Source organism: Podarcis pityusensis (assembly GCF_964106645.2).
Source record: "Podarcis pityusensis genome assembly, chromosome: 6".
NCBI classification, from domain to species: Eukaryota; Metazoa; Chordata; class Lepidosauria; order Squamata; family Lacertidae; genus Podarcis; species Podarcis pityusensis.
Window position 1 is genome coordinate 64226319 of NC_138030.1, and position 25347 is coordinate 64251665.

The 25347-nt window shown below is 40.0% G+C and overlaps 1 protein-coding gene across 2 annotated transcripts in view; it reads right to left on the reverse strand.

Annotated features, from left to right (window-relative positions):
• Window positions 1–25347, reverse strand: part of NEGR1 (neuronal growth regulator 1) — a 466181-nt gene that overhangs the window by 249648 nt on the left and 191186 nt on the right. For both annotated transcript variants that reach the window (XM_081008954.1, XM_081008955.1), the window contains exon 2: window positions 23441–23673. In XM_081008954.1, coding sequence (XP_080865080.1) covers window positions 23441–23673 — 233 coding nt within the window. The remainder of the gene's footprint in view (window positions 1–23440; window positions 23674–25347) is intronic.

Sequence of the window (25347 nt, forward strand, 5' to 3'; positions counted from 1 at the left end):
GGAAGAATAGCCATGTGAGATAATAGTTTAGGGCAAACTGGATGTGTCAATATACCTTAGGGAGTATGAACCAGTGGTCTGAAAATTTTTTAATAAGTTTTGTACATATAGTGTATAATACGTTGAAATGGTTTATGTGACATTGAATGTAGACATTGGCTATTGTTGGACAATATTTTATGAAATGTGTTTTAAAGTTGCATGCTCAGGGAATGTAAATGATTTGTATTAAAAGTCTTGAACTGTTGCATGTACAGGCTTTTATTTTATTTTTTATTTTGGTCAGGAAATATACCTTCTTGGTTGTTGTTGTTTTTTACCATCATATGCTGGGACACTGATGTGTGAAAAAGATGTCTTCCCATGCCTGGGGGATTTTGCCCCCCCCCCGATAACGCCATTAGTTGGCTGCTCTTTTTTGTTCCATCCTCCCTGAAAACACTGAAATAGGCTGAATACATTAACCCAGAGCTAGTCAAGACCATCACAGTCCTAATGTAGCTTGCAGGCATCAGGCTCACTGAATTGCTATGCCTGGCACATGGGAAAACAAGCCTGCAGTGTGGAAACAGCCTCAACCTCTTGAGACCTTCTTTAACCTCGTAGCTATAAATCCATTCTTCCACCTGATATCCCTTCTTTGTAAATAAATACTGTTTATAGCATTCCTGGACTGTTCCAATTATTTTTGCCTTTGTTTCAAAATGTAAATGCCCCAGAGCAAATTCATTTTGCTTCTCAAAATTATAATTTTCTTCTTAATTACATTCCCAGCATTTTAATTGCCTTTATTGATACATGTAATGTTCTGCATGTTTATAATTATGTTTGTTTAACTTGCAAGGTTGCAAACGGAAAGATGCAGGGATTTATGTAATTACCACCAAAAACGGATGTTTAACAAATAAGAGTAAATATATTGCTTGCATTTAAGGAATGAGGGATGGGGGCAGAATGTCAGACTTAAGAAGACATATTTTATAACTCTTTGTCCAGTCTGGTTTAGCATTTAAAGGATAAAACATTTTCCTTCCATTCATTTTCTGAGTGACTGAGCCTTCACTAGCAACTCATCAGTGAAGTGTAGGTGTTATCATTAAATAAAGACCAAGTGCATCCTATCTCTCCAACGTCCATAGGCCTTTTTCGTGGGGTGCTGCGTAATGGATCTGAGGCTGAAAATAGACAGGAGATGTTCTTCCTCCTACCTGAAATCTGAAAACAATGGTGCCCCCCCCCCCATATTGGTGGGTTCCTAATTCTCACTGCAATACAATCTCTTGGTTATATTGCTCACCTCAATACAAGGCGACTTCAGATATTCTTCTCCAGCTAAGCTGTTAAACTTAAATCATCCTTCTCAAACTCCTTATGCCTTCCTTCCTTCAAGCCTCTCCCTTGTCTTTGTAACTGCTTCAGCAACAGTGGAATACGAAAGGGAGAGGCATCTCTCTCACTCTTCTCTTCATGGACATCTGGCACACTGCTACAACAGCATCCTAAGCAGCTGCTTTGCAAGCATCCTCAGTTCCTGGCACACAGTTCTAGTCCCCCTCCCTCCTTTCACATGTTGACTTAGGTCAGGTGGGATGGAAGGGGAGTTGAGGGATGAGGATGTCAGGTGGGCAGGAAGGTGGAAGAGGAGGCTTGAAGGTTCATGACACGAGGTTGCAGGAGGCACTGGACCTAATGGTGCTCCCAAGAACAAAAGGAGGAATGTGACAAGTTCTTAGTTAGGTTTGGAGTAAACCAAACAAGTTTATATGCCCAATTCCGAAGCTACTTTTATGATATTGTTATATGCCACCCCAATCTCTGAGCAGTATGAGATTCCAGGGGTACCAGGTGCACTTACCCAGGGGCTGTGTTTTCTTTCAGACAATGAGGCATGGTGGGGACTGTGGTGTCTTCATGATATATGGTTCATTGACGCACATATACAACCTGAGCCTGCTGAGAGGAGTTTCGCAGCACTGCACTCCAAAAGGGTCCCCTGCTTCTGCCATAGGTGAAGCAGCAGCTCTTCTGTTGCTCTCATGGCTGTCATGCTGGATCCCAAACTGCCAGCAGACATTCTGTCTGCCCCCCCCTTTCCTGCTTGCAAAACAGCTTGCAAATCATAACTATTTTTTTATTCTGCCTACCTCATTTCCCACTGCAATTCTGCCCCTCCCTCCTGAAGCACTGGGCTTTTGTCTCTGCTAACTATCTCTCGGAGGGACGCGGGTGGCGCTGTGGGTTAAACCACAGAGCCTATGACTTGTCGATCATAAGGTAAGCGGTTCGAATCCCCGCGACGGGGTGAACTCCCATTGCTCGGTCCCTGCTCCTGCCAACCTAGCAGTTCGAAAGCACGTCAAAGTGCAAGTAGATAAATAGGTACCACTCTGGCGGGAAGGTAAACAGCGTTTCCATGTGCTGCTTTGGTTTGCCAGAAGCGGCTTAGTCATGCTGGCCACATGACCTGGGAGCTGTACGCCAGCTCCCTTGGCCAATAAAGTGAGATGAGCGCTGCAACCCCAGACTCGGCCACGACTGGACCTAATGGTCAGGGGTCCCTTTACCTTTTTAACTATATCTCACCTCAGGGAGGGGCTTTTGCCATCTGATGTCCAGCCCAGAGAGCCTCTGTTAATGGGTCATTAAAGCTCAATGGGGTCATTACCCATTTCTTTGTGCTCTTTTAATGCTCCATCTCTCCAGGCAGTTACTTCATTGGGAAGCCAGCCTAGCTTATTTTTTAACATGCTGAATTCAATGTCTGGCACCCTGGAATTAGAAGGGTGTGTGTCCAGAGTTAAAAAGGGGAGTCTAGCCACCCCACAAATTTATAAATAAGGTAACAGGAATCTTATCAAAGACATTTAGAACACATATCGTTCCATTCAAGCAATTCCTGGTTCCTCAAGATCCCTCCAGGCTTTCCTTCTTTCCCTTGTTTTCCTGCAGCACAAGACAGCTTTCAAAAACACACATTTATCCCCTTGCTGTCATACACAGTTGTACACCCACCCACAAGGTTATCAGAACATTTCCTAAAATCATTAACCAGTTCCCATCACCAGAAACATGTCAACAAACAAAATCACAGATCAACAGCATTTGCTAAAACTTGCAGGAAGAATCCCTGCAGCAAAAGTAAACAGTCTCATAAAGCAGCTACAAACCTCAAAAACATTAAGCACAGTTTTCCAAAGCACAAGCGCCTGGCCCCCTGCATTCTCACTCCATGCAACTGCCCACATGGCCCCTTATCCTGGGGTTTTCAGGTCCAGAATTAGAAAGGGAGTCCAGGCACACCACAAACATATAACAATATTCTCATAATGAAATGGAACACTGGATAGTGCATAGTGGGTACTGAGCAAAGCATGAACATATCTTGGTTCATGAGGTACAAAATCCACGTAGTGCCACTCAGTTCAAAGAAGCAAACAGCAATACAGTAATAATCCAAATAGCCAACATTTGCTGCTCTTCAGTGGTACCCCAAGATGTGCTACCTGAAGTGGGTTGCCTCTCTTGTTATAAGAATGGTGTGGAGAGTAGAGCATACAGAGGGAAAGCTATTGTTAAACTGCTTGTCTATTTGAGGAGACAAATTAAACACATTGGCTTTCAAGAGTCTTGAACAGTTGTTATTTGCTCAGGCAGCTTCAGTGGATTTCTGTTTTCTTTTGTTTTTATTAAATGAGAAACTGTAATCATAGTAGTTTTTCTTCTGTATGCTAATCCACCATGTCTAGAGATGGTGTTTCCAGTTGCTCCTTCCATCTAAAGGCACTGATGGGATTTCCTTGACATGGAGGCCATGTCTCAACCTTGAGGGACCCAACCACCAGCTTCATGGCTGTCATCCTTGCATGGAAGACACCTGTGGACCTTGGGTGGTTGCAACCATACTGCCCCGCAGTGCCCAAGGCAACCCACCTGTCTTTCCCACAATCTGGTTCAGGACAGATTCATTGGAGGGAGAAAACTTGGGTCACCACTTTTGGGCTTAACTAGGAAGGCCAATCAAATATTTTAGACTTCTGTAAAGCACACAATGCAATATGTAACAGGGTAAATGAATTTAAGTAAGTAAGTAAGAACCGTAAAAACCAAGATGGAATTAGATATATGATGATGATTATGATGATAGATAGATAGATATAGATAGATAGATAGATAGATAGATAGATAGATATAGATAGATAGATGATAGATACTACATTACTTTTAGGAAGAAGAAGAAGAAGAAGAAGAGTTTGGATTTGATATCCCGCCTTTCACTCCCCTTCAGGAGTCTCAAAGCGGCTAACATTCTCCTTTCCCTTCCTCCCCCACAACAAACACTCTGTGAGGTGAGTGGGGCTGAGAGACTTCAGGGAAGTGTGACTGGCCCAAGGTCACCCAGCAGCTGCATGTGGAAGAGCGGAGACGCGAACCCGGTTCCCCAGATTAGGAGACTACCGCTCTTAACCACTACACCACACTGGCTCTCACTTGCCAATGACACTTGCCAATCAAAATCCTCATGTAAGAAGGTTTGAGGCACAAAACCATACTGAAATAGCATACGCTGGAAGTGACAGAGTTTGGATTCTCTCAATAATCAATCCAATGTTAGGTCTGAACTTTTGAGTATGTACAAATGATTTCCTTTGGCATTCCTGCCTGCATACCTCTTCTTCACCACTGTGGCTTGATACACTCAATTTCTCAGCAATCTTCACATCTTTTCGGTGAAACTATGGGATTTTATTTCCAGAGCCATTTCACCTTATACCACATTAACCAAAGTTGACAAAAGGTTTTGTCTGATGATAACATTTCAGTGCAGATACTTAATGTGTCAGACACTATTAACTTTACATCAAAGAGCAGAATCCTGACCTTTGCCTTCCAGCCAGAAAAACCTCACCAAAAGGCATACAGCTCACAAAATGATTTCTGCCATGTGACAAAGGTGACACACCCTTGGCACTGTTCTGAATCAGTTCAACATTGCCTGGATTAATGATGATGTCTGTGACACTGTCTGCATTTCTATTCATACCAGGCTTTCTTCTTTTCCAAAGTTTAATCTCAGTTTAATTAACTGACTTGTTTTCCCCATGATAGTTTCCAATTTAACTGGTTTTTTAGACCATCAGAAAACATGTGATGTACTACCAGCAAATAAATGATTGTCATTTTATAGTCATTTCATTTGGATGTTTTATTGGACATTTTGGTATTGTAACATCCTCTGAGCCTTGGTGGAGTGTGGAGAGTAAGTGAACAAGGAGTTCAAAAAATGTCTTCATACAACTTACTGACACACTCTCAACAAAGAGCAAATTATTTTACCTTCTTTATTCAGGTATTTCAAAAATATTTTTAAATGGTTACCATTTCTACCAATCCATTCTCCAAAAACTAGAAGGTGTTGTTGTTGTTTTTTAAATCAACTTATTTCCCCTTTCTATATATTCTGTCTTCTAAACATAATTTAGTATCTGCAGTCATGCATAAGAATTTCCTTCCTGATATATATCACTGACCTAATACGCCTCCCTCTCCCCAGCTTTAATTTTACATAATTATCACATTTGCTTTAGTGGAATCCTTGCTAAATTACACTGTTATAACCAATGGTGTCAGGTCCCACAGGAACTCATATGTTAGAAACACTGCAAAATTATGTATAGAAATTCTGAAAACCATGGCAAGAATTCCACTAATGTGAAAAATAAATAAATCACTGAAAATAATGGGGGCAAGTGTGGTATGGTGAATAAAGTATTGGTCTGCCATTGGGCCCTATTCAGTCTCTGGATAATTCTGGAAATGCAAGTGATCCCCAGAAAGAGATCACTTAGATAATATTACAACAAAGTGGTAGATAAATTGTCAAAAAATAAATAAATCCATGGACACAGAAATGCTTCCTCAGTCAGTGACGGCACATAGGAATTAGTTTCTATGATGACTTCGTTTCCATCCCCACAAGGGGGTTTGTAGATCTCTGCATTTAGTCCAGAACTCACAAAGAACAGGTAGATGCTAGATTTCAGCTATTTCTACCCTCACCACAAAAACAGCCTCTTGACTCTTTTAATATGGTGGAAATTGGATAGGTGAACATAGGCCCTGAGTCTCATTTTCTATTCCATGCCACCGTGGGCTGCCAAAGGCCTCTTTCAGTCGGTCTCATGGAACTAGCTTCTTTTATTCTTTTGGGTTCTGGCTAGTTTTCGAGACAATAATAGATGCACAAAGATACTCATACATTTTTTGTAAGCTTAAGTGACATATGACTGTAAACCATTTTGTATCCTGGAAAGTACCAGAGAAATGAGTCACAGTCACAGTACTGCCAGCAATCATGTATCCATGAGATGCATCTTAAAAGAGGGTAAATATGTATTTTACAGAAGGATTGCCTTCCTATTGTTTTGTAAATCTTGCTGAGCTACTTTGGAATCCAGAACAAATTTGCTAAATCTTGCTCTTTTTGTTCTGAGAGAGAAGACAAGATGATAACAGTGGCTGGCACCAAGAAGTTAATTTTATAACAAACTGACATCTCAAGTAGCAGCAATTTAAAAGAGCAATGCTTTGTCAGTTTTAAGTGGGAAGTGGTTGCTGGTATGATTATAGATGTCTTCTGCATATTTATTTTGCCCCACTTTAAATAAATTTGTGTAAGATTTATCTTGTTAGTTCCAAATACAAGTCCCTCTTGGCTAGATTTAGGAAATAAATTAGTCTTCACAAACATTGAGGAGACTGAATCAATACATTAATATTTAGGAGGCATTAGGGAGGTTTATTAGTGGGAAAGGGCAGCACACGTTGCACTGGAAATATTGGACATATTTAATTCAAAAGCATCAATTGCAGTGACGCACTGAATCTATAAATTGTATTTACATATACAGATAAATGAATTTTGATGCATGATATGGTAAAAGGGCTGAATGTTTGGACAAAATCAGAACACGGGCTAGGCACAGAGATGAAATGTGACCAGAAAAGCATGAACTATGATCTCTCCTTCTCCTGTGTAGATGTCCAATTCTCTTCCATTTCAGCTAGAGTGGGCAATGGGAATTCTCAATTATTTGTTTGCCATACTCACGAGATAAGATGAGGACTGCCATTTATTTAGAATTGGCTCTTATTCAGATACAGAGAGCAGATAGCATATTTAGCTTGATCTTGAAATCCATCCTCAAGGAGGACAGAAAGGGAGGATAGAAAGTTCACATAAATATGTTAAATATGCTTAAATGTGTTTAAATAATGCAAAGGAAAATCCAGTCTGAACGATCCTGATTTAAGTATCTGATATACATCTAGTTAAGATGCCAAAGTCAGCATCATTTTCTGCAGCAAAAATGATTAGGAGAAGATAGTGATCTTAAAGAAGTATAACAAAATTGCTCCTCAAAACGCTCCTAGTCAGAAGAGGGGTAGTTTTTGTAAGGGGTATTCAGCTTGTTTAGTCTCTTAGATATTTGAAGTCAAAGTTATCCTAGGGCTTTAAACACTAGTGTGTGCATCTTGAATTGGGCCAGAAACAAACTAGCAGCCAATGGCATAATCATACCAACACTGATAACCATTGCCACAATATCCCTGGCAATTCCACTGTTACCCACCAGTCCGGATGGCACTTATTGGCAATGTCTCCAAGTCACCAGTGATGGTTGAAACACCAAGATGACATCTGAGAACCCAGACCACAATTCTCTACGCACCATGTATGAGTGGGCAGCCAAAGACAGCTTTACACATGTCCCTTCTCAGATCCTCTGCAATCATATAGGGAACAGTTTCATTGGGAGAATTGTTTTGAAACCTGCTGTAGTGCCAAGGAGTCTACATTACACATTGTTTCAAACTTCACACCTAAATCATTTGTATTTATGAATACACAGGGATCACGTAAGAGACGAACGTAAATGCACACTACAAGAGGAATGGCATGAAACCCATATTGTGAACTGGTTGCTGGCTAAGTGGGAATAAACTATTTAACTTTTTAAAATATTTACGGGTTACTGTTCAAAGTCAAATGTTCTTAAGGATGTTTGCAATGTCACAAAACTGTGATGGCAAAGTTGTTTGGAGACCTTTGTGCAACAAATGGCTAACAGGCCCACTTATTATTAATAACAGCAATAAATAATAACATTTAGGTTTGTCACAAAAAGGGGAAATGACCAACTGTAGGGACCACTTACCTTTGTATGATGGCGAGCAGCGATTATGGGCCAGCATGAGTGCGGTCTGAGCATGGGGCAAATTTCCAGTCCCACATGACTATCAGGAGATGATGCTCCGTACCCCTCCAGTCATGCAGGTTGCTGGGAGGCTTGTATTGTGATGGGTTATCACAGGCAAACTACATTTGCTGGGATACTTGTATCTAAACAGACCTATCACAGACAAGATGCATTTGAATGGGCCTATCACAGGAAAACAGGGGGTGGGTGGGGCTTCATGATGAACCTGAGTGACGACTTCAGCCCCTGATCTTCACTCAGGTCCACCCACTGGGTAGATAGAGAGGCTTTGCCCGGACTCATCAGCAAAGTTGAAGCAAGATCCCCCACCCTCCCACCCTATCTAGCATACTGACCTGCCAGAAGGTGAGCAGGCAGGTTCTTCATATGACCTTGCTATGGAAATACTTGATTGCCATATTTGACCAATGAGGAAATTGCCTACAGGCAAATTGGGCCTGTCTGCAATTTCGTCATCCTCACAGCAATTGTTGCAACTTGTTGGCAGATAAGGCACTAGACTAGTTCCTTAGTCAGGGGGAGCTGATAGGAGCCCACCGACATCCATGCTTCAGGGAATTAGGAGTACCCTGTTAAAGGAGTCCAAGGGAGGTGCTTCTGTCTGCATGCCAAGTAGGGAGCTGATGGGCCACAGCAAAATAGCGGTCCAGAAGGGATCAGCCCTATTTGAATCATGTCATGGGGGACCCTTAACCCAGGATTGACCCTGCAAAATAATCAACCAGCAGTCAGGTTGGTTGATGGAGGAGACATGCCCAAACCTACTTGTATCTGTAATCAATAAAGTTGTCACCTATTTGAACCCAAGATGTTTGTATTGTGTGTTTACTGTATCTTCCCACTATATAGGCCCCACTGGTTTCAGGTTCCCTGTGCCTGGGCCCACCAATCTTGGTGTTTCTTTGCTCTTTTTTTGTACAATTCAGCAAAATAAAATGAAAATTCCTTCTATAGAATCACAGCTTAGTATTCTAGGAACAACAAACAGAGGCCACAATTTAACCTCTTCACTAATACTACAACCTACATGCTTAAAGTTTGTTTTAGCATGTATTTATATGTGTTATTTTAATGAGGTATTTTTATCTGCTCCTGCTTTGCTCAATTTTTTATGTTATATTTTTTTGTTGCAAACCGCTCTGGGATCAGCAACTACAGAGGGTAGAATATAAATGTCTCAAATAAAGAATGCAGTCCTAAAGATAAACTTTTTAGAGCCTGCCTGAAAAATACCAAGGATAGGAGCTGCAAATATATGTGCCAGTGAATGGTCATTGGCACATACAGCGTGTTTAATGTGTCCAGCGCTACAGGAATCCAAACAGCTGCTGAGATTCCTAGCATGCTGTTATGGCAGAACACCGATAATAAATGAAATGGGAGGGGGGGGGGAGAGGTAATGATAGCACTGGAAAAAAGCTAAAAAGAAAATAGAAGCCACTATTTGAAAATATCACATAACGGAAGGGGCTTCAGTCTAACTGATTTGACACTGATAATCTCTTGTTGCACTTGAGGCTCAATTTGATGAGAGAGGTAATATATTTTGGGACCTTTTCCATTCTGGAAGGGGGCATAACATTTCCCTCATGTTAGGCTATAGTAACATGTCCTTAAATAAACAGAGCTCCCATTGCAGGGCAGGATTAATTTAAAATGTTATACATGTAATAATCTATCCAGTTCTTTTCTTACTATTTCATGTGCTGTCACAGCCCTCATCTAAATCACCCACACACAATGCGAAACAAAATAGAATGTGTGCATGCATTGGTTTTTGCTCTGCCTCTCTACCTACTTTTCCCATTCTTGATTCCATTTTTGTTTCCTTCAGGAGTGCAACCCATGGCAAACATTTCAGACTAAAAGGCTTGAATGAACCATTCCAAAGGGAATTTCAAAATCCCCTTGCCTCAGTTTGCATTATACCCTCACTGGGAGCCAAAGTAACTCAATAGTGGACATTTGTTAGAAATGATAACTTCTTGATGCCATAAAAGCCACAGTTATTTCTAGCTACTGTATCTTAAAGTAGTTTCTTAGAAATGTAAAACATTTCAAAACTTTCTGCTATCTTCTGTGAAAGGGGATTGGAGTATTTTTTTAAATAATAAACATAACACAGCCTTATATACTCTTTATAAAGTTGTAAACATGAAGGTTTACAATCTGGCCTGAAGTTTGGAGAGAAGATATATGAGGGGCAGAATAATTGTTGAATGGACTTTTACTGCATTATTCATCAAGGGCTGCTTTTGGCCAACCCCCATATGTTTTGGTGGATAGTGCCAGTGATTAAATGCATGTGACTGAATCCTGGAGCCATGACTTCCAACCAAACAACATGCAATGCTGAACAACAACAACAACAACTTGTATGCTGCCCAAGTGACTGGGCTGCCCTAGCCACTCTGGGCAGCTTCCAACAAATTAAAACACAGCAAGACATCAACATTAAAAACTTCCCTATATAGGACTGCCTTCAGATGCCTTCTAAAAGTCAATTTATTTCCTCAACATCTGATGTGAGGGCGTTCCACTGAAAATATGGCTGGCTTCAGCTTCAATGAATCATTGTCCCTTAGGGCACTTGGAATATGGGCCAGTATGAATCAAATGACAGAGATTTTCTTTAGCTCTACAATTTCAGGCTATAGATGAGATATGTTTATGTCTTACATTTTTAAATATGATTTCAAATCCAATCTTTTTTTAAAAAAATAATAATATTTATTACTTTTTTTTAAAATGATATTTATTAAAGTTTCAAAAAAGGTTACAAAAATAAGAAAAAAGAAAAAAAAGAAAAGAAAAAATACAAAATACAAAAAAAATAAAAACACTTAAAAACAAATCAATCTTTCCATGTCTTGTCTTTCATTTACTTGTTTCCCTGACCTCCTCACACCTCCCTTTTTTGTATTCCAGTTCAGTTAGTTAATTCAGCAAATCCTTTCCCTCCTTGTTTTTATCCTAATCCTTTAACTTAATATATTGTAACTTTAGATTCTCACCTGTTAACAATCCATTTTTACATACTCCTTTGTAACATTGCTGCTAAAACCACTTAACTTCATTCTGACATCATTCTAACATTCATTAATTTTGCAGTATTTCTGTAAATAGTCTTTAAATTTCTTCCAATCTTCTTCCACCGACTCTTCTCCCTGGTCTCGGATTCTGCCAGTCATTTCCACCAGTTCCATGTAGTCCATCACCTTCATCTGCCATTCTTCCAGGGTGGGTAGATCTTGTGTCTTCCAGTACTTTGCAATAAGTATTCTTGCTGCTGTTGTAGCATACATAAAGAAAGTTCTATCCTTCTTTTTAACATTTCCAACACAACACTACAAACAAAAAAAGAAAAAAGAAAAAAAAAGAAAAAAACAATGCAAATACAATACAAAAATGCTACATGGACTAACAAAACAAACAAAAACAAGCAAAAACAATTTAAAAACACCTCAAACATTTTCAATATCTTATATTTCATTCACTTATTTCCAGCGACCTCCTCCCACCTCCCTTTTTGTATTCCACTTCTATTATTTGTTTCAGCAATTCCTTTCCATCTTACTCTGTTTTCTGTTCTATAATTATCTTAACACATTCTTGCCATACTTTTCCTTTAATTTTCTATTAATCTATTTATACTTAATTCCTTATGACATTTCTGCTAAAGCCATATAATTTCATTCCAACATTTTTCTAACATTCCTTAATTTTACAATATTTCTATAAATAGTCTTTAAACTTTTTCCAATATTCTTCCACCGACTCTTCACCCTGGTCTCGGATCTTGCCAGTCATTTCCGCCAATTCCATATAGTCCATCAACTTCATCTGCCATTGTCCAACACTTCAGTGTTTTCAAAAAGCAACCATTCTCTCAACCAGCTAAAAGCAGATGGTTCACAGCAAAGTTTAAAGGTCTGGCAGGGCAGGTCCACCTCCTTCTTTGCATCCATCAATATCTTAAATTTTACTCGAGGCTTCCTGCCCTGCCAAACAACTCTAGGAGCATCCCTCTGCCACCTCCTGAAACCCTCCATCCCATCCAAAGCTTGCAATGTTTGAAACAAAAGCAACATCCCCATCAACACAGCAGCCCTCATCCCCACCACAATAACTCGGCCCAACAGTAACAACTTCTGATTTGTCCATATTTCCAAATCCCCTTTCTCTTCAATCCAACATCCTTCACAGTTATCCTTAAGCAGATTCACATTTTTGGCGGTCATACTAACCCCCAAATACCTCTCTTTCTCAACCAATGTTAGTATCACCTCCTGAAACTCTGTCAAGCTTTCCTTTTCCAATTCAGATAGGGCTCTGGTCCTCAAATTCATCCATTCTTCTTTAAGTTCAATCATAACGAATGTCAAGTTATGTTCGTCAAGTTGTCTTTGTATGGATGGGACTCTCCTCTCCTGTTGTATTACTTTAGATTCAGCAGCAAGGGTTTTTCCCCTGACTTCATCTGCAGTTTGCCATATCGAAGTAGATTCCTGTGTCAATTTCTGGGTGGTTTCTGAATTGGTATTCACCTTTTGTCCCAAATTATTTAAACTTTCTACAGTTGAATCAATTTCAATATTTGCAACATCCAATTTCACATTTATCGCTTCTGTTTTCTTGTGGAGTTGTTCCAGCGAATCGTTTATTTTCAATAATGCAGCCACTAAGGCCTCCTCTGTCGACATCCCGTCTGTTTTTTCCTTTCCGTTTGCCATAACACTTAAGAGATTCAAGGTCAATTCCAAAGTCTCACACTTTTTTATCTTGCAGCTGGAAATTCCCCTAGCCCAGCTCCTATAAAGTAACCAATTTCAAAAGCTTCCACTAGGGGAAAGCGAGTTGTATTTGTATCGGTCAGTATGTCCTCTTTTAAACACAGTTTCAATAATCCAAAGTTAGTTTCAATTTTCTTTTTTAATAAAGTTCAATAAAGTTGTTTCAATTTTCCGTTACTTTTACTCCTTTTTAGGTGCAGACGAAGACAATGGAAACAATGTATCTCTCTTATGCTAGCTGTCACCGAACGTTCTAGTCGCTGTCAATGAACCTTCCAAGACATGTCGGTCTTACTAGCAGCCCGTTTCCAGGTTCGGAACGGTGGTATTTTAACTTCCTTCACTCACTCCTGCAGGGATACACAATCCAAAGCCTCCCCCCTCTTCTCCTGCTTCCAAGGGGGGTTTAATATTTTTTACTGATGAGAATTTAGTCCTTTACAATAGGCTTTCCAAGACTTTAGCTTGCAACCTCTTTGCCTCAGTCTTATTAACAAAAAGGGGAGGTGGACTTCCTGTTTTGAGCCTCCCTGTTTCGGTGCCAAATTAAGACGTTTAAAAATCCAATTCTTCACTCTACTCACGGGTAGTTGCTTTAAGATCAAATTGTCCACAGGAAAAAGTCAGCGCTCTCCGGCAACAGCTATGCGGCTTCGCTCCGTGGAAGAAGCAGTCGATCCGAAGCACTGCGCCGCTCACCCCACGTCGCTCCGGATCCCCGAAACCAGGTTTCCCCACGAGTAGGGGAGGCGCAAAAGGTGTCCGCCGAATCCCACGTTCACAGGCTTCACCCGCCTGTGATTTTTAGTGGGTCTCCGCCTTCGCCGTGGCGGCCAGACCCGAATTTCCACGAGGCAAATTCCTCCCGATCAGAGGAATTCCGCCATTGCCGGTGGCGCCAACCTGGAAGTCTCAAATCCAATCTTTAAATCAATTAGTTTGGCAAAGAGTAACTGAAGTACAAAAATTAATCATTCTATCTGTGTTGCAAATGCTACAGCTGCAGTTCATTCAGAAAGTAAGGGGTTACAGCAATCAACATCGGAGCATGGGCAAAGAGGTTAGACTTTGGATGATTCATCATGCAACATGTATGTGGACTCAGAGAATGCAGAAATTAACTCACAATCTATCTGAATAATGAAAATATTAAATTAAGAAAACATTGAAATTTGTCAGGTAGAAAACCAGGCTCAGTACACATTTATGAACCTAACAGATTTGACTATACAAACTGCCTAATATACAGTTTTGGTGGTGATACAAGTTCTGACTAAGTCTTGTTTATTTATTTTTTTGCATAATGGTGTAGAACAGGGGTGGATAACTCTTGTGGTCTAAGGAATACAATTACGGTTGACCACCCCTCTGAGGGCCACTAGTTCATGCACTTGTCACTCACCACACATACATAACACAAACCGTGCACAAACACACACCAGGAATGGCTGTTGATGATGAAGGAACTCCATTTCATTCATAAATATCAACTATTTATTAAAAAATCAGGGTACTTAATGCTGCATCCAGTAGCACACTCCCTCCAGTAACTTTTGATGCCTCCAGTAACTTACCGGTATGTTGCCTCTCTCACACTGGAGATGCTCACAAGTCTACCAAAAGGCATTGCAAGTAGAAACCTTTAGCTGCCACTTCCTTATTCACAGTGTTTTCCTATCACAAAAGTCAACAAGAAATTTCTTCTCTCAAGATAGCTCTTAATAACAGATACAGTGGTACTTTGGGTTAAGAACTTAATTTGTTCTGGAGGTCTGTTCTTAAACTGAAACTGTTCTTAACCTGAGGTACCACTTTAGCTAATGAGGCCTCCTGCTGCCACCACACTGCCACCGTGCGATTTCTGTTCTCATCCTGAAGCAAAGTTCTTAACCTGAGGTACTATTTCTGGGTTAGCGGAGTCTGTAACCTGAAGCATCTGTAACCCGAGGTACCACTGTATTGTGGTTTGTGCTATTTCTGTAACTTTGGGCTTCATCCCTTCTCCACAGCACCCATGACAGATCATATCTCTTTTTCTGCAGCCATTGGCATCGAGTGATGCTTAAGTGCTCTTAGTTAGGAAGTGGCAAAGCTGTGTATGCTTGAGAAGATTTAAGGGGACTTCTTCCTTATTGGCCCAGACAAACTCCTAGGGTATCTTCCTTGGCCCCTACAAACTCCCAGAGAATCTCTGGAACAGAACATGCAGTGCACACATGCAACAGTGAACAGAGTTTATTTCAGCAAAATAAGGCTTTGATCCTTTTTCTTTCAAAACAATGGGATCTACATCCTTGGTTCAGGGTGGCTCTTTAATCAATCTAGGATCATTCTGTTTAGCAGTTTTCACTGTGGTGTTATCAGAAACAATCCTCATCCTTGTTCAGGATGCCTTATGAATGTATCCCCAGCACACTACAGAACTCAGCAAACTCTGGGTGGGGTCTCACTTTGCACATAGGACTGGAACTTCTTGTCTATCCCAGTGACCCCACTAGGATTCCCATTCCTCATGAGCATAGGCTAAGGCCAATCATGCCTCAGCAGAGGCACACCTGTTGGTATCTAGTCCACTATTCTAGACTGCCCCTGCAGCATTTTGATTGCTGTGGGTAGACATTGGTTTTTTTTAAACTGTTTAAAAACAGATAAGCACAAAACAGCAATTTGTTTTTTAAGCCACTAGAAATAAGAGTGAATTCTTCATATTTTGTGGGTTTGCTTTGCTGCACATTCCACTTTCTCTTCATTTCAATTCAACATGGATAATACCTAAAGCGAATTCTGGCATTTAGAACACCTGTAATTTGCAGCAACTTTCAGATAATTTATGTTGCATTCCTCCCTGCCCTGGGCCTATACAGATTATATCAATGTATAGAAGCTCCTGTGAGCATTGATGGAGCAAAACCGAGGGGTGGTGGTGGTGAACACTGATGTGATTATGTGAAGAATCGAAGCAAGATTCCATTTGTGTTTCATCAATGTGTGCAGGTCCTTGTGTGCACTGGTAATCTGGCCAGAAAAAAAACCAAAATGCCACTGAACAGAAGGTACTTGAAAGCAGCGGCAAACCGCTTACACCCAACAGTTGGGAAAAGTCTGGAATCCAAAAATAGAACAATAGCAGATTGCTAATGCATCAGTGACCTGCCACAAACAGGATCAGCTAAGTCAGACAGAGAAAATGTCATAAGGATATCTAATTCTGAATGGCAGCTTTGGCTTCAGATTGTGAAGAACATTGATTAGCCAGATTTGGTGTGGACTGCTATGCAACACTAGTTGTCAATACAATGAATAAACCCAGATCGTCCCCTTTGTCAATCTTGTAAAATCAGTAGTCTCTGTCAAGCCTGGATTCAACTGTTTTCTATGATGTGATGATACCAGAACGAAGTGTCCTCATCAAAATACATCCCATTAGACAAATGGACAAGTAAGGGCTAAATGTCACTTCTTATTCTGTTTCGTCTTTTCACCCTCCTATCCCCATCCTACTTCAGTTTCCACTTCAGAAAATGGCCAGCTTGAATGCAGAATGGGTGTTTTACGGGCTTCTCGTTGGCTAGTTTTGCAGTCATAAAACTGGTGCACATCTGATATTGTTTTGCCCTGTCTGTTTACACGGAAAGCCAGCACTTTAATGAGTGTTGCACCATAGTTTTATCAATTAGGAAGGAGGTGATGATTTTAGATTACAAAAAGGTGGGGGGGGGGTTGCACTGATCAGCCTAATCTGCTCTGCACAGTAAATGTAACTAGGACATCGTGATTATTTCTGCTCCTAAATAAAAGTTTTTTAAAAAGAAAATAATCACAATCACTATAAGAATTCATTTGCATCAACAGAGGGAATGAACCACATGACATAATATTCGTTGTATGGGTCACTAAATGATTTAAGCTGTTTCTGGACAAATAGCATGAAAGGTTTTCCCAACATAGCTGTAATTATGCTGTCATTACTTGAGATAAAGCTCAAGGCAATGCAACTGTAAGGAGAAAATATCTGCTGGTGATGATTTGTATCTGCTTGGAGTGCATTTGTTTAAAAAGGGAAAAAATATCTGCAAATCTATTTTTTTTCTAATGAACAGAGTGACTGCTCTGCATGTTAATGCAGGCAGAGCCAACAAGATGTTTTGAGGATCACAAGATATGCCTTAACAAGATTTCTTTTCACCTGGGACGGCATAATTCTCCAAAGAAGAGAAGTTAAGAAATAAATAAATGCAGCAGAAAATACTATCAGCTAATAAAACTTCACTGTACATGGAGCTTAAAGAAAGTAGACTTAACTGAGCAATCTTATTCGTTCTGTCTACCCAGAAGTGCATCTCACTGAATCCAGTGGGGCTTACTTCATGGTGGGGATGGGAAAGAAATTGGAATCAGTTATCATTTAAAAGGTGATCTGAAACAAGATGCACAAGGAAGCACTTCTCTGATTTTTGCAATGCATCTCTCCCACCAAGTAATGTGTACAACCATGCATATACCAGGTAAAGTGTGCATAAAAATGCACATATCAGTGAAAATAACATACTAAAATGCATTATGTTAGGGGAAATCGCTTTGCAAGAATGCATACGTTAGGCAAAATTGCCCACAAAAATTTGCATATTAGGAGACAGTCACACTAAAATGCTAGTGGATTTTCACCAGGACTTTTAAAATAAAAATTTGCAAGCTAATGTGGAAATGTGCAGAACTGAAATTAATGAGAACAGATTTGGGCAGATTTGGGCATCCCCACTTCCAGGTAAACTGGTATAGGACTGCAGACTAAGATGACTGATGGACTGTTTTCTTCACATGCTGTGTTGCCAACCGATGGTATAACATGAGGATCCCCACCAAGCTCAGAAAGCCAAGGAAATGCCAAACATACACATGTATGAACATGGCCTGGGCCTAAGAAGTTAAAATATTATTACATATGTGCTGCCATATGAAGCAAGACCACTGGCCCACCTAGCCTATATCTAAGCTTATTATCTGTGGCTTTCCAGAATTTCAGGCATAGTTACCCCAAGCACTGCTACCAGAAGTAAATGAAAATGGATATGTCAGCAAGTAAACCTGCAATTTTCTGCATGTATTGGGGAAGGGCTATAGAGCTCAGTGGTAGGACATCTGCTATGACTGCAGAAGGTCCAAGGTTCAGTGCCCAATATCTCCATGTAAGGCTGTTGAAACCATGAGAATGTGAGATACTCTCAGTCAGTTGAGACAATTCAGAGTGAGATGAATCAATGGTCTGACTTGGAATAAGGCAGCTTCCTATCTGTACTACAGACCACTGAAATATACACCATCCTATAATAAAAATCCCCTTCCATACTTTTGTTCAAAAATAAGTTTCCTTCCAAAGTTTCAGTATGATCCTAACACAAAATATGCTGGTCATAAATCTGATGCAAAGCAATTAACCTGTCAAACATACCACTTTAGTTATGTATCTATATCTGTACATTACTAAAGATATTTCAGTTCGGTTCTTTGATATGATGGGCATTATTGCTCAGTAAAGTGCAACTGAAAAGTGCTAATGATAATTGCACCAAATACTAAGAATTTGGAGCCTTAGGTTGTACTTGGAATGTCAGAAGACATAAATACTATCACTTAATAATTACGCCTAATGATAAATTTCTTCTCTATTTTTGAAGGCAAGGTTAATTATCCTTGAGCTTACATTTATGCTTTATACACACCTAGTTTGAAGACATTAAGTATTTTAATAAAGGAATTCTTATATTCTTAGGATAAAGCCCTGGTATCCCCAGGCAGAGCTGATAAGGAGAGTCCAAGGGAGTCACTGACAGTCAATGTAGACAGTACTGAGTAGGATGGACTAACGGTCTGACTTTGCAGTTTCCTATATGTCACAACTCTGGAGAACAATGGCAACCAGAAAAATGACTTGGAGGCTATAGTGTCACCAGCTGTGGAGTCCAAGGGGGTTCCTGGCTTTCAGACTGGTGCTGCTGATCAGGGGTTCATTGAACCTGGCAGACAGGATCTCCTTGGACCAGGTCCCACATCGGCATGGCCCATATAAATAGAGCCAGGACCTTCAAAGGCACCTTCTCCTGATCTTGAGGAACCAAGTACCTCCCACATTTCCTTACCTGTCCAACGGTGCAGGGAGTAGTGCAGTAGGTGGAAGGCATTGCTCTTTTAAGAGGCTCTAGTTCACCAAAGGGGGATGGAGCCTAGGAGAAGTGGGCCGGAAGCAGAGGCTTAAAAGATCTCTGTACACTTCCAACGCTTGTCAGAGCAGGCATCTAAGTAGGAGCTATCCGTGGTGCTGCAACTACTGACCTGCTTTACCCTATGCACTTCTTCAAAGGATCAGAACAGGATGCGATGAAACTTTTCTCTATGAAGAAAGAGGCACTTCTGACCAATCCTAATCATAATGTTTTAAAAGGTATCGTTCTTAGGAAAAAATAAAATTGAAAGTAGAATTCTGTATATACTGTATAACTGTATAAAATTATCTGACTTTAAGCAGTTTCATATCAATCCTAATCCCCACCCCGTCAGTGGATCTGGCAGTTAAAATTGCAGTGGCTCCGGCATTAAAAATTGCATAAATTAACCTACATCCCACACAATATACTTTATTGAAATAATATGTGGGGAAGATGTTGCATGTGAAACAAAGCACATTAAATATACAGTATTTCTGTTTCCTTAAAAACTGGCCAAAATTACACTCCTATGACTCCTATATTGGTGATGAAGATGATAACTAAAAGTAATTCAGATTCATCTAGCCTTTTTCTGGCATATTCAAGGTACATATATTATCCTAGTAACCTTACAGCTGCTCTATAAGATATGCCAGTTTAATTATCCTTATAACGCAGATGCAGGCTAAAAGACTACGGCAGCGAGCTTATCAGAGAGCTAACATTTGAACCAGAGATTTTCAGATCATGGCACATACTCTAAAGTACCAAACTGCACCAGTCCCTTGATGGATTTCAGGGCCAGCTGTTAGGCTACAGAAATCATTTGGTATGGACATTCTGTTGCCCTGTGGCATGGTGTAGAATGTGGTTATATTTGAAAGTGGAAGTCACGTGGGAGGGCCCGTAACCTGGTTTCTTCTCATATCCTTGTAGCCTTTGTAACCATGTTGTTAGTCCTTACAACTGACCTGCTCAGCTCCATATTGTTAAAGCAATGTGGAAAGCAACATATAAGGCCTGGTATTCCTTTCTCCATTCTTGCACACACACACCCAGACCCAATGGGTTGTATTCAATGTAAAGTGAATGTTCTTCTAGCACAAAGATTTCTTGCACAATGGAATGTTATCCCCATCTCCTTCCTCCACATGCTCACTAAATCTAATCTGAGGATTCCTTCAACCTCTGGAGCAGATTTGGGAATAGTGTGGAGAGCACACAGGGGGAGGAAGGAGTGGAAATCCTGTTGTGCTAGTGCAAAAATTTAATCGAATACAACCTAATGACTGCAAACCAATACAGATGCATAGATCCACAAGCATAGTAATTTCAGCATGCTTAACCTACTCTTAACTCTTTGTTCAGTTGTGGCTAAGTGACATTCAGGGTTAAATGGCAGAGCACATCCTTCAGCAAGCCAGAGGCCTCGGATAAATCCCTGCCATCTCCAGTACAAAACAGTTTCACATTTAGAATAAAATATTCTCTGTATAAAAAGGCCCCGACTGAGGTCCTGCAGAGCCACACTCAGGTAGAATAGATCAGGTTTTCCCAACATTGTACTTTCCAGATGTTTTGGACTATAGTTCTCATCAGCATGGCTAATGGTTAGGGACGATGAGTTGTAGCCCCAAACATCTGGAAGGAACCATACTGGGGAAGGGTGGAGCAGGCTGTACTGAACAAAGTGATTCAGAGGTCTGATTTATGTTAAGGCAGCTTCATATGTAACTTACTGATATTCTGCACATCCAATAAGTGGAATGTCACAAAATGAGAAAGCAGCTTATATATATGACACCTTTTGTAAACAGACTATTTATACACCTCATGTATCATTTCTTATCCAGAGGCTCCTGCTAATCATGAGGTATTTTGTGGCGGGTTTTGGATTTTTGTTTTGTTGTGCTTGCTTGTGTTTTATTGGGACTTAACTACAGAGAGCGAGTTGACAGCATGAAGAGGCATTTCATGAAAGCTATGGACAGCAATCAGATGGTCTCAGCTTCTCGTCACTGCCAAGCAGGGCCGGATTTATACTGCAGATTGGGAGATGAAAGGCTTCCCTCATCTCATTGCTAATTCCTAAACCACCTGTCCCTCGGAATAGTTAATGAGGGCACACAAGCATTGGGAAATGGATGATCATTGAGATGGTTATTAACACAGAGCTGCAGTCTCTTTTAAATAAAACGCATCACCATATCTGCATCAGTAGTGCTCAGTATGGAAATGATCCAGGACCTTCCAATAATTGATTTTCATTGTATCTACAAACCTATCATGCAAATCGCAATCTTCAAATATGCATCTGAGCTTGCATTGACAAGACAAGGATGAAAGAGATTTTTCTGAAGAACAGTATGCTTGACAGCTTGTTTTTGCATAATGATGATAATCTCTCTGAAAAGAACATTGTTTTCAGTGACATTTACTCTCTTTTCAGTTTGACCCTGTTTGGTGGTAATGATATCTGTCCCACTTGCACTTTATTAATGTTTCCAAGTAATGGTTTAAATGCCAATCAGTTTCAAAAGGAATAATTACATTTACACATGGACATTAGAAGAACTAACTTAGTTCATCAAAGAGGTACGATTTTCTGCTGCCTAGCCTAATCCCTGTCACACTAGTGATTTGCCACTACTGTTGCAAGTTTGTCAGTAGTGAAAAAGAAGGGAGAGACACTGAGAGGGAAATGGTGGTTTTAAACAACAACAGAGCTTAGAGTAAAGCGGGGGTGGAGAGAAACTGGGAGGGGGAAAGCGGTCATTTCAAACAACAGCAGAGGATTAAGAGACACTAAGAGGGAAAAACCATGATGATTTAAAACCATAGCAGAGGTCTGAGTAGAGTGAGCAGGGGTGACACTGAGGAAAGGGAAGTGGTAGTTTTTACTACAGTTTGAATACAGCAAGTGGGGTTTTGGGAAAAGTTCTATTTTGTTAGCTTTTTGTGTTAGTTTCTGTGTTGCCCAACAATTAACTTGTTGAAACTATAAAAAAATAAACCCTTAGAGTGCTTCTACCCCTACTTTACTCAGACTACTGTTGTTGTTTAAAACCATCACTTTCCTCTCATTTATCTTAAGCTTATATTCTGCCCTTCCTCCTAAAGGAGCCTCATAGTTTTTTCAAGGTTGCCAGGAACAGCATATTTCAGCCAACACATGTCTGGGTAAACAGGAATTTTCAAATTTCCCCCATGAAATTTAATAATGAGAGACAGCACTAGGAAGGTCATTCCACAAATGGGGAACCATCACTTGTCCCAGATCTCTGAGAACTAGGCTGCACCAGCAACAGAGCTTCCCCTGCTAACCACAAAGCTCAAAATGGTTGATAATGAGAGAGGTGCTCTTTTCAGTAATAGGACAACAAGCCATTTAGTGTTTTGTACACTCACAATATTAATTGAAAGACCGTGTTTTACCACATCATTCTGCCCTCTTGTGCAGCTCTTTGATAGACACATTGTTTTGCATTCTTCCACAAGCAGAGGCATTATGGCCCATATAATTATAATAAGGGTTCTAAACTGTGTGAGGCATCTATGCACTGTCTCCCTGCTTCAGATCTTCAGTCCCAATGCATGGACAACGATGATATTGGGAGCATGCCAGTGAAGGTGGGCCCAGCAAACTGAACTCTGACCTCCCTGTCATGTGCTTCAGTGCCTGAATAGAGATTATGTTTACCACCTTTCCCGAACATGTCCTATTCTTACTGAGTAGCTTACAAATGCTTATGTCAGGATTCACAAGCCATTGCTTGCAAACCCAGACACATTTTGTGATTGCCCCCAAGCTCAGTGGGACACTGATGTATGCAACCCAGTTATCTAAATGTAATTTTCAGCATTCACTGAAGTGTGCCTGAGGAATTGGGTAGAACTTGGGGAAGAGTTATCCGTTTCCCCAGTATTACTCTGGGATTGCCAGCATTTGTATGGGATCATCTTTCAAAGAGAAGCCAATTATCACATTAATTGCATCAGAAAGACAGTCAATGAGTGAACTGAAGGGCACAAATAGACAAACAAGAGTAAATTAAACGTTTCGACGTTGCAGCCCATAAGAATGCCAAATAGATTTCCTTTTGAAAAGCAGATTGCTTATGATTATCTATAAAATGTATATATCTATATAATGGGTGACTAATACCTTTTACTGTTAAGTACACCTGCATTGTCCTCGGCGTGTGTTGAGTCTGCACCGAACAAGTATAGGGACCATCATCTGAGACATCCACATTCTGTATCTGGAGGCTGTACTCCTTTTTGTTTGCTGTTGCAATTGAAACTCGAGGATCTACTGACCACTTGTCTCCTCCTGCAAAAATAATACTTGATCGGTTCAGCCAGGCACCTTTTGAAGCTCCATCTTCCAAGTAACACCTGTAGATTTCAAAAAGAGAAGCAATTAACTTTTTGGCATATAATATACTTGTTTAATGTTTACATATTTTGAATTGGATGCATTCCGAACTACAACTTTTGATGGAAGAGTCTAATTTTGCACAAAAATGGCAAGCCGGTGCAAATGACACCTGATGATCTATTGCTGAGTAGCTTTCTATTTTCTGAATGCCACCCCCTCCGCCAAAGGGGGATAAGTTATTATTAGCAGTAGTGGTATCAGAATTACAGTTAAAGTCCCCAAAGGCAAAGATATACAGACGAAATATACAGTGAAATGCAATAACTCAATCAGTGCACACAAAACAATATAAGGCAAAACAACCATAACAAAGGAAAACCCATGACTGCATAATGCAGATGTTTGAAAAGTTGAATAGATAAATACAACGATTCCTTCAAGTTAAGAAAGCCATGTTGTGGATCACCTTGTCTACATTCTCCAAGGTTCAGAAACAAAGTACTGGGATGAATGGACCTAGCAATGGACCCAGCAACACACCACTCACATTAGATACATTTTTATATACTAAACAAAATCTTCCTTCCCTAGACAATGAGCTAGAACTTTTGAACTATGGACATATTATAGAAAAAGAAAAATGTTCAGCAGTGAAACACTGTTGATGAGTTTAGCAATTTGTGTAGATCATGTATAGATCTTGCAGATTTATTAAAAAAAGAAAACAAATTGTGAAACCGTAGGGTATTGCAACAAGAGAAGATGAAACTGGAGCTCTATTCATACTAATAGAGACCATTAAATGCTGGGAAGTAGCGATACTCAGGCCATTGTGACAGACTTCTGCCTCTCTAAACTTCATTTTGAAAATGTTCAGCTACAAATTGAAGAGTGGTTCTTTTAAATGAGCACAAAGTACAGCCACAGAATGAAATACACATCCACCGAAAAGGGTTTGACAGAATCTCTACACAATCCCTCAGGGGTTTGAACACCGTGCTGAAGATTGCTACAAAATCCCAAGCTGAATTCAACAGGGTAAGTTACTGCCAACAGTATGAAACTAATCAGTTGAAAAATAAGGAACATGGTATATTGTAGAATCTAATTTGCAGCCAGTTTCATCCTCCTGCCAAACCAATCCTGCCCCCCCCCCCCGGAGAAAAAACCAGGAGGAGTCTTTAAAGGTTTGTATTAAGAGAAATACGTTCTTTCCATATATTTTTTTTCAAGTAGAGAAATATAGCTTTAAAAAAAAACCCTAAAATGTGACTATGATGTTAAGGTATGTGGTCAAACATTCAAAAATGGATATTCAACATTTCACTGTCTTCTGAGAAATCTATTCACGCTAACTGGGAATTAAAGATAATATTAATTAATGACAGAAAACTGAAAAGGATTTGACAAATATGCAAAAAAGACTAATTGCATTTTTATTAAATAATTCAATCCATCACCTTTGATGGAATGATTGGAACATTCTCACTTAATGATGCATTTTAAGTGAAATGTGGATACAGTATTTGCAAAGTATCAACGGGGCAGAAGCTTCCCAAGAGAGAGAAAAAGCCATTAGGTTTTTTTGTGCAGAACGATGGACTGAAAATGCAGCACACTGTCTATTGCCAAAGTCATGCTTAAATTCATATACTCCAAATAATAATAATAATAATAATAATAATAATAAT